This window comes from Etheostoma spectabile, chromosome 3 (genome assembly GCF_008692095.1).
Source record: "Etheostoma spectabile isolate EspeVRDwgs_2016 chromosome 3, UIUC_Espe_1.0, whole genome shotgun sequence".
Lineage (NCBI taxonomy): Eukaryota > Metazoa > Chordata > Actinopteri > Perciformes > Percidae > Etheostoma > Etheostoma spectabile.
Genome location: NC_045735.1, coordinates 29095691 through 29106152, shown reverse-complemented (window position 1 = coordinate 29106152; position 10462 = coordinate 29095691). Strand labels below are relative to the sequence as shown.

At 41.2% G+C, this 10462-nt stretch overlaps 1 protein-coding gene across 1 annotated transcript in view; it reads right to left on the bottom strand.

Moving 5' to 3' along the window:
• Positions 1–7780: 7780 nt before the first annotated feature.
• Positions 7781–10462, bottom strand: part of p2ry1 (purinergic receptor P2Y1) — a 3113-nt gene continuing 431 nt past the window's right edge. Inside the window, exon 2 of the mRNA XM_032509176.1 lies at positions 7781–10192. Coding sequence (XP_032365067.1) covers positions 9102–10163 — 1062 coding nt within the window. The 5' untranslated portion in view covers positions 10164–10192 and the 3' untranslated portion in view covers positions 7781–9101. The remainder of the gene's footprint in view (positions 10193–10462) is intronic.

Below are 10462 nucleotides of genomic sequence, written 5' to 3'. Positions count from 1 at the left end.
ACATCCGGGATGGCTTCGTTGCCGACGGAAATTCTCATTTAGGCCGGATGTCCGTTGCCTTGGGCTTCCTTTGTGTTGGCATTTTAACCTCCGGTGGATTTCTGAGGACTATGGTTAACTGTGTCCTCAGATCTCTGCAGGGTAAATCCAGACAGCTAACTAGACTATCTGTCCAATCAGAGTTTACTGTACACAACTAAAACACCTTTAGAATGTACACCAACATAACCGGTTCCTTCCCGAAACTATTCTGTAGAAGCTTTCCTGGTGCTTAGCACCACCCAAGACGATAGTGATTGGTTTAGAGAAATGCCAATAAACCAGAGCACGTTTTTCTCCCATCCCGGAATGCTGTGTGGACTAGCCAGACCCTCCTTCACAGGATATATTATGAATTAGAGTAGCTATATGTATAAAAGGTTCATGAGAACTGCCTGGTCAGTTATACTCGTGCGACAGTATCAGACGCTGAGGGGCAAAGCGAATGTTTGAAATGAGACTGGACTGCACAATCAGTTAAACCAGCACAACCTGCAAAACCTGCATGCTGTTATTGGCGGTAGGGGGGGTGGGGGGAGGGGGTTACACCCACTCAAAAGGGCCCAAAGGCTGTTTGTTGTGCACACACAAAAGGAAGAAAAGGGTATATATACATAGGCAAAGGGCAGGGTCTGTACAGATACAGTAACCACCTCTCACTTCTTAGTGGGTCATACATGGTCATTGAGAGGGATTACTTTTGTATTACTTTTTGTTTAAGTCTATACACAGTTTTTAGGAAAAACCTACATGTTATACACTTGAAGGCCCTAAAATGTATGCTCTTACTCAGCTTCTTACTCTGAGTGTGTTTTCCTTACATGAACACACAGGTTTCTGCCAAAGTTAGAAAAGCTCTGGTTATTTTGAGATTTCTGGGTCCGAGTTGTTCTCGCTGATTTAAGGCAGGCGGGGCTCAGATGAAGAGAGGTGATGTCATGTAGGCTACTTCTGTGCACCAATCAGGATTTGGCAACATTTGTGGGTTCTTTGGTAAATCTTAATCAAATCCCACCCATACACTCCTTCTGAGGCAGATTAGCTGAGTTTTTGACCGTTCTCAATAAATATTACCTACAGTTTTTGTTTTTTATAAGTAACAAATATTTAAATTCATAATATGAAGTTATATATAAAATAGATACCAAAGTTGTTTGAACACTGATTGTCTTGGAAGCCATCCAGCAAGAGTCTGATGATTGTCATCCAGGGTCATGCAAAAACCATTACTAATGGCATGCAATCGAAAGCTTCTTGTGGTTTCATTAAGATCTGGCATTTCAATTTTAATTGATAATAATCAACCAATCACCCCTGGTGATAAAACTCAAAAGTGGTTTCATGAAAACAATTCAAGTCAGATCTTAAACAGATGATTTGCTGAATTTAATCCAGCTCTGTGTCATCTTGGTGTGGCCAGTGTGTTTGGATAAACGGTGAATTTAGATGGCATATATGGCTATTGTTCAATATTTCTATTTTTCACATCCTGTATATAAATATATATGCATACACACCGCTCGCTGCAAAGCTCATGTTTTCTTTCATACACAAGCTTGTTCCAACTCTCGCACACTGACACTGAATATGAAGCAGTGGATGTAATCTGCTGGTACATAAACTTTGCTCTTAAGAGACATCATCATCATCCACCCTGCAGCAGGGTAGACTCACGGGTTGCCAGCTAATAAAAGCATTGGACTCTCAGTGGAGTGTATAGCTTATCACCCTTTAAAGTAGTTTCTTCACCACTTGCAGGCAGGCTGCAGGCAGAAAGAAGCTTGAAACTAATCTCATTTCATACTTTTTGAACAATGTTATGGTTGTCTTCACACTATGGTCTTCCAGTAAGGCCCTTGGTTTTAATATTACTTTAATGTCATTTTGGGTGAATCTTGTTTCAGAAAGTATTACAAATGTTTCTAGAAACTCTTAATTGTTCTTTCTTTTTGGCTTCACAGTGGATGGCCTTTTGTCTTAATGTATTTCACTTTGATTTCAATGTGTATTTGAACATATTGTAAAAAAAAAAAGAGCTCCACACATTAGATCACACACAGAGATGATATTAGTTCAAGGCCAGAGTGTTGAACATGCAGAAGCCTGTGCATTAATTGATATGATCGGCCAAAACCGCAACATTAAAGCGTTAGTGCTAGTTTTTTTTATAATAATGAACATTATGTTACATTCAAGCAATTGCCAAATGAGTTTATCCAAAGCTAATTGAGACTATCAGCTCCACACAACTCTCTGTATTTCTTAGCATGGCTGTGTTTTGAAACTCATGTCCTGCGGCAACTTTTCCATGCTGAAAGATAATTACCCTCTTCATTTTTAACTCTCCGTGTCCTCCTTGGCTACATAGCAACTGTGTGGAGTAGGGGTGGGGGTGAAGCCCCTTGTATCATGTGGATGCACCGACAGAATTGTCGTCATTACTTCAAATTCCTCTTGGGGGAGACAGAAACTATGTACTATAATTTTAAATAAGTGCCTGCATTGGACCTAAAAAGTTGTCTGTTCCATAATTCATTCCAGCAGTTCCACAACATGATCATCGCATCTGTCTTGGATACATTTATAGTTAGAATGTATATTGCATTCAGGTTACATGGGACTGGTAACTGTATACGATTTTAAAAACTTGCTTAGTTTTTCCTCAATATGATATATAGCCTATTTTGGTATAACCTTAAATATAAGCCCACAACTAGATGTAAGGGTAGTCACTACATTAAGGGCTTGTTTTGTCTCTATTTTATTACTTTGACCTTGATCCATTTTCCTTCCTCCCTCCCACATCCTTCTCCAACCCCTGTATATTGTGTATGGATACTGCACTGAACAGCATGTGCCCTTTTATTTTTAGCTCTACGCTTCTTTCTCTAGCAGATTTTTGTATATGCCTACAGCACATTTAATATAGGCGTAGTTCTCAGCTTTTTGGTCTTACACCATGCCTTATCTTGTCCCTTCCCTATCTTCTCAAGCAGCGAGCACCCTTTTATTTAACCTCAGCTTATTTCAGAGCTCCACATGTTATCTCATAACTTTAATCAGACAGGCCAGCACGTCTAGGCTCTGTCCGACAATGCTTCACCCAGCCGTGTTGATCTATTTGCAAGACCTCTGATATCTGTTTGAGGGCAAAACGCTTTTCCTTTAAATAATGCATATACCGTTTATTGCATGGAACATACATTTTGGTCAAACCAACCAAGCTAAACTCCATTTAGACATCTTTTCAGGTTCAGGTCAAACTGCTTGATGGGATCATTGGGGTAACAATGATCCCATCAAGCAGTTTGACCTGCTTTTTGTATGAAATCAAAGAAATAGGTTTGAGGATGTCAGTCAGTAAGCCAATCGTTCAAGTTGATCTATGAGGACGCCAAGAAGTGGCGGAAAATCAACAAGAAGCAAGACGGGAGTGGCTGCAGAGATATTGATCATAAAGCGTATGACAGCCGAAAAATGACAGCCTGTACTCTGTCTCACACACACACCCTCTCCTGCTTGTTCTTCCAGTCCCATCTAATCCTTGCACGTCCTATACTGTACACAAAGCTAGGCTAATACTGTTGTTACTGGCAAAAGCCCAAACAGGACTTTACAGCAACCCACAGAGATTATGATGTGTACGTTCACCGTTATGCTGTCACTACCTTCAAAGTAACAAAGTAAGGAGAGTGGCTTTCGTTTGGTTTTCACTTGTCTGTACAAGTGATCAAGGCTAGTTTTTGCTTTAATGCCCAAACATGTAGCCCACAGTATGTCTGACAGCATGAAATCCTTTTGTGCGGTAAAAGTAGGCCAGCACCAGCGGGGACAATGAACATGATGCCTTGTCCGTCTCATTTCAAATGGCTTTAATCGTCAAATGTAGCCACACTCCAGATCATCTGGAATTTTCATCCATCTATCGATCTATCTATGGCAAATGGTGGGTTACATCAATAACTAATCAATTATTGCCATAGGTTACCCGAAATAATGTCAACCATGCCAGGGACGCCAAAAGAAAAAACAAGAAGGCAAAAATTGTTAACACCTCAGCCTTTTAAGGAGCCAGACGTACAGTGGGGGTACCTGGGTGTTGCCAGGTGCCCGGACACCACCACACGCCCACTTGTGCACTGCTCCTTAACAAAAGCAAACCACACTACAAAAACACACATATAATAATTATAAGGGCGTTTTCATACCAACAGCCTTTCATCCGGTTAAATGGAACTAGCGATTGTTTGCCTAAATGGATTGTTTGCGATTGTTTGGTGCGGTTCGTTTGGGCAGGTGAGAAAGCGGCAATCAAACTCTGGTGCGCACCAAAATCGGAGTAAACAGGAGTACGGAGACCTGTTTGAAGAGGTGGTCTAAGTGCGCTTTTAATTGAACTCTGGAGCGATTAGTTTGTGGTGAGAACGTGATTCGTACTCAAACACATGGCTTAAAATGCGTGTAAAAACAGTAAACCAGATCAATCAAAAGTGCTTAAAAAGTTCTCGCGAAAGTTAAAACATTGACACATACAGTCCAGGGCAATAACCTGCTCACTAGCCACACTGGACCACGATGCATAAAGAGAGCCTGCGTGCTCCCTATATACAGCCGGTTAATGAGGCAAAGGTTTCCAGGTGTGTGCTTGTTAATGACGAGGCAGAGGGTGGAGCGTCCCTGAGGGTGAGGAGATAGATGGTAGCCTTACTAGGTCACAAGCCTACCTCTCACATACATACACACATACACACACCAAAACACACCACATACACACACACATTATATATAATATAGTATAAACATACTATGGCATGCCGTTTAGGAAATAATATATATAAGAAGTTTATCCTCTGAATATATGGAATGAAAGCTGAATATATTGAATGGAGTTGAATATATGGAATGAAGTCTGAAATAGGAATGAAGTCTGAATATAGGATGAAGTCTGAATATATTGAATGGAAAGTTGAATATATGAATGAAAGTCTGAAATATGGATGAAGTGCGAAGATATGGAATGAAGTCTGAATATATGGAATGAAGTCTGAAATATGGAATGAAGGTCTGAATATATGGAATGAAGTCTGAATATATGGAATGAAAGTTGGAATACAATGAAAGAAATGTCAAAAGGGATACCTTTCTGAATTCACTGGATTTACAAAATGGCATCGGCTGAAATAGTCCAATACTTTGTTGAACTGCAGGTTTTTTTTGCAACAACTGGTCATACTCCAAACGACACAAACAGTTTGGAAATAGATAGCGTCACCTGAGGATCATATTTACATTATTGCGACATTCTTAGTGCTTATAAGCAATCCTGTTCAACAAAACGTTGCCGAAGAACATTATGCATCATTCTTGAAGGAATTTATGAGGTCTTTTGGGAGATGTCGCAGAAGTAACACTTCAACGGAAGCTAATGGTGTGGGCACTGGAACGGTTACCAGTATTTTGGCCCGTACATGCATTTGCCGATGTAATAATATCTTTCATTGTCAAAATAGCTGACACTAGATCCTAGCGCGATTCACTCATAGCGTCCACATTTGTTACATCCTGTTAATCAGCCACAACACCCAGATGGCGCCAGCGCCGTAATGACGTCAGCTTTCATTCCATATATTCAGACTTTCCTTTCCATATATTCAAGACTTCATTCCATATATCAGGACTTCATTCCATATATCAGACTTCATTCCATATATTCAGACTTCATTCATTGCACTTCATTCCATATATAGACTTCAATTTAATTTAAGAGTTCATCATATATTGACTTCATTCCATATATTCAGACTTTCATTCCATATATTCAGACTTCATTCCATATATCAACTTCATTCATATTCACTTCATTCCATATATTTCAGACTTTCATTCCATATATTCAGACTTCAATTCCATATATCAGACTTCATTCCATATATCAGACTTCCATTCAATATCAGACTTTCATTCCATATATTCAGATGATAAACTTCATATAATATATTATTTCCTAAACGGCAGGCCATACATACATACATATCTATATATATATATATATATATATATATATATATATATATTATAATTATATTATATATATATATATATAATTATGCAGGTTGTGGGATGCAGACCTACAAACACAAAAGAAAGGATGGCCATTATTAGCTATCCAATAAACAAAAAAAATACACATACTCAGTACTCTATTTCCTTTTTACCAAATTCTGCTTATATGTGGATGTTGTTTCAGAATTTATTTATTTATATACAGATACTCTTGTATTTATTAAAATGCTTCCTGTTTAGTTTTTAATGTTGAATGCTTATATTTACTTATATATGTTACGCCCAGTGGTGGAAGAGGTATTTAGGCCCATTACTTAAATGAAAGCAGCAAGATCACGATGTAAAAATATATTCTATTACAATAACACATTAAAATGGATGAACTAAATGTGTGTTTGCATCACGGGTTACTCACCAAACACCAAAGGCTTACAGTTTGATCATTTTTGCTTCATGTGTGGTCCACAGTAGTTTTTGGCTCAAGCTGTGGTTTGTAATGCGCCTGTGCCAGCTCCCATTGTAAATCTCCAACAACAAAGCTCAGTATTTTACTTTAGCTGTCCTGACTGTGATTACCCTGTGGACCCCCCCTTCCACCAACACTGTCCTGGGGAAAAACTTTGGTCTGCCATTACTCTTCACACTGGACTTTTCCGTCTGTCTCCTCCCAACACTTATTCAAATAGTAGTCCCCTGAAGGTGATAAAATGCAGTGAAGTAAAGTCTTTTTTTGTCTAATTGTAGATTTACAATAAAGAGAGGAGGATGTGAGTGAAAAGAGGTGAAAGGTGGCTGAGAAGGGAGGGAGGAGATACTGGCAAGCATCCCAACTTTCTGCAATCTAAGATTTGACACTCAGGCTCCAAAGCACTGACGTTGGCTCGAGATTTGGTGCTGGCTGAATCCAACTTTCCTTTCATCTAATTACGTGTACACAGAACACAGAGGGTGTATATTCTACAAATAAACAGATTTACATACATATTCCTATTCCTCTGACCCATGTGCATGTCACAGTGCTTTCTTTTCATAATGCAACAACAAACAATGACCAACAAACAGAAATGACAGCAAAAACAACCACCTACTCAAATAAGGTCTTCATTGCCTTCTGGCTCTCTAACACAGAGACGCACAGCTGCACGCATGCATACACACACACCTGCGCACACACACACACACATGTGCCAAGTCCAGCTTTGCAGTTGGTACCTCAAAGCCAGGAAATCAAAAGCCGTTTGTATTCATGTGCGCTGTTTGGAGGAAGAGGGTTGGTCGGTTTCCTGTGCCAACAACACCGCGCAGCCCTGGGGTCCTGGCGACAGCCTCACAACCCTGTCTGCATCAATAACCCAACGCCATTGTGACAGACACAAAAGCTGTCTTAGGGTAAGCCAGGAGAAAAAGGTGCCACTCTTTATTCCTCCCTCGTACCCTCGCTTCCGCCTGGCTGTGTTGAAATGTAAAGTCAACAGGAGCGTGGAGAAAGAGGAGGAGCAGTGAGAGGACAAAACTCTGCACTAATGTCTCCACAACCAAATGCGTATGTACTACTCTAACAGAACACACATTTAGCTAAAAGCACGTACAGCTGGCACAAACCAGGAGACACCAGTGCTATAAATCACAGACTCAGTCGCCACCTTAAAAAGAATTATGTGAGTCTTACTACATTGTCTGGCATGTTATAAATATAAAAATTTAATGACAAAGATACACGTGGCCCCAAATACCCTGTACAGGTGATTCACTTCCTTTCTTGACAATAGCTGACTCCATTACAGATTTGCAAAGGTATTACATCAAACACCTACGTACACTGGGGTACATAGAGAGAGCGCCACGATCATTTCTCCAGAGTAATTACAACAGATGCTAAAGAGAAATGATCCTCTGTCAAAACACGGACACAGTGCAGTATTTACTTTGAGGTATCTCATACAAAAATCTTCCATGTGTTGGTAGTGACAAAGCAGGTGATTGAGAGTGTGTGTCTATTACGCTCATTAAAAAGACATAATGCATTCCCTTAGTTGCAATAAACACTAGAATAGTTAGGACCTGCTGCAGTTAGTCAGCATTTCACTGATGGTCTTTAATACTGGACTCATGCATTAAATGTCTGGATTAGTGATACTGATATGAACAACAGTCAACAACACAAACGAATTTGGAACGTCACAACATCCTGTACAGCACACGTCAAAATGAACATTCATTGGAGTATTATATACACAGAATACTGTAATGTATTACCTTCTCTTTTTTTTTCTGTGAGGAACACGTTAACAAGGAGAGAAAAAGTGTGGTAACAGAGCCGTTGCAGACCTTAACCTCAGAGCTGTCAGAATGAAAAACTAGTCGACCACATTCCTCGCCAAGCCAGTAGTAGATGGACAACGAAATGATGAGTGATTGGTGGCCCCTCTGAGCAGCGTCCCCGGTCATAGTGCATTACAATGTCTGCACGGCACATCCATGCAGCAATCGCAGGTTCAGTGCATTTACCTTATCCTCTAGAAGCCATCGCAGGTACACGTCCTTAATCACAAGCTCCCACCTGTTTAATAGCTATTGATGAAGCATCAGCTCGGGGGCTCGAGGAGGTGCAATCCGTTCTCAGTCCTATTTTTTCAGAACAATTTGATAAACGGAACATTACAGCTGCTCGCTTGATTATCATAATATTTTTTTTCCAAAGTGTAGCCGACTACTCAATAAGAATGAAGAGTGATGTCTCAAACATTCAGAGCACAATACGTGTACAAGACAATACAGTACAATAGCTTATCAACATGGACAGGCTGCAGGAAAGCCATGGCTATTACAGAGTTAAACGGAGTATTTATCCTACAAATCCATAAACCATCGGCCATCAAGTTTAACACACAGCGTTCAATCCCACACAGTGCATTTACTTATCAAGTACAAAGTTCATCATGGTATCTAAAGCTAATAGAGATCCACACCCCATGACTCAGGCACACGGAGGAGCCCTGTCACAGCCTACGGTCCCCATTCTCCACATACTCCGCCAGGCTGTTGAGAGCCGTCTCCTCGCTCTTGGACTGCAGGACATTGTCCCCCTTCCTGGAGGGCTTTTTAGTGGCCCGTGACAGCTTCCTCCTGAAAGTATCTCCAGCCAGGAAGTAAAGAATAGGATCCACACAGCTATTGAGGCTAGCCAGCCCCCGTGTCACCTGGTAAGTGGCGTAGACACGGTTGTTAAAATCACACATGTCGGGGCCCTGGAAGTACAGCCTGGCCCTCATGTTGAAGTTCTTCATCACGTGGAAAGGCAGGTAGGAGACGGCGAAGACGGCGAGCACGATGATAACCAGGTGGATCGATTTCTGCCGCAAGTGCGCGTTGTTCATATCATTGCAGATCAACGCTTTGACGATCATGCCGTAGCAACAGAATATGATAATGAAGGGGATGCAGAACCCAAACACAGTCAAAGTCATGCTGTAGATAAAATAACCAGGTAACTCATCCTCAGTGGTCGTGTCATAACAAGTGGTTGCATTACGCTTCAAGCCAGTCCTGGAATAATACAGGATGGGGGAGATAGCTATAACAACCACCACCCACACCAACGCACTGGTAATAACCGCATTTTTCTTCTTCAGTCGGCCCAGAGACTTGAGCGGGTGCACAACCCCGGTGTACCTGTGAACACTGATGCAGGTCAGAAACAGAATACTACCGTAAAGATTCACATGGAATATGAAACGCTGCAGTCGGCACATAACGTCCCCGAATATCCAGTCTGTTTTGTTGAAGTAGTAGAAGATGAGGAAGGGCAGAGAGAGGACGTAGCAGAAGTCAGCCAGAGCCAGGTTGAACATGTAGACGGAGATGCTGCTCCAGGGTCTCATGTGGCACACAAACATCCATATGGCTAGGCTGTTGCCCACCAGCCCTGTGATGAAGACCATGATGTAAACAGTGGGCAGGTAGTAGAACTGGAAGCCGGTCCTGGTGAGCGAACATCCTCTCGTGTGATTGTGGAGATCTGTTACATTCAGCATGGAGGTCAAGTTCAGGTCTGTGGTCATGGTGTCAGGGGCAGAGGCAGGTCCTTTTACTGCATGGGAGGGATGGACACATGAGGACACGTTTCATGTTTTAGATTTGATTTGGTAATAAGGTGCAGACAGAGACACACACAAGTATTGGTAAAATATTGCTGTTATCTGTTGCTATCTTCTAGAGTTGATTGGGTTCCGTGTAAATGGCGTTTGCATTCAAATTAAACCAGTCATGCACAGACTCGACGTTTAAGCTTCAAACTTAATTTTGAGAAACGCCTATGTGCAGTCTAACAATCACTTGACACACACACACACACACACAC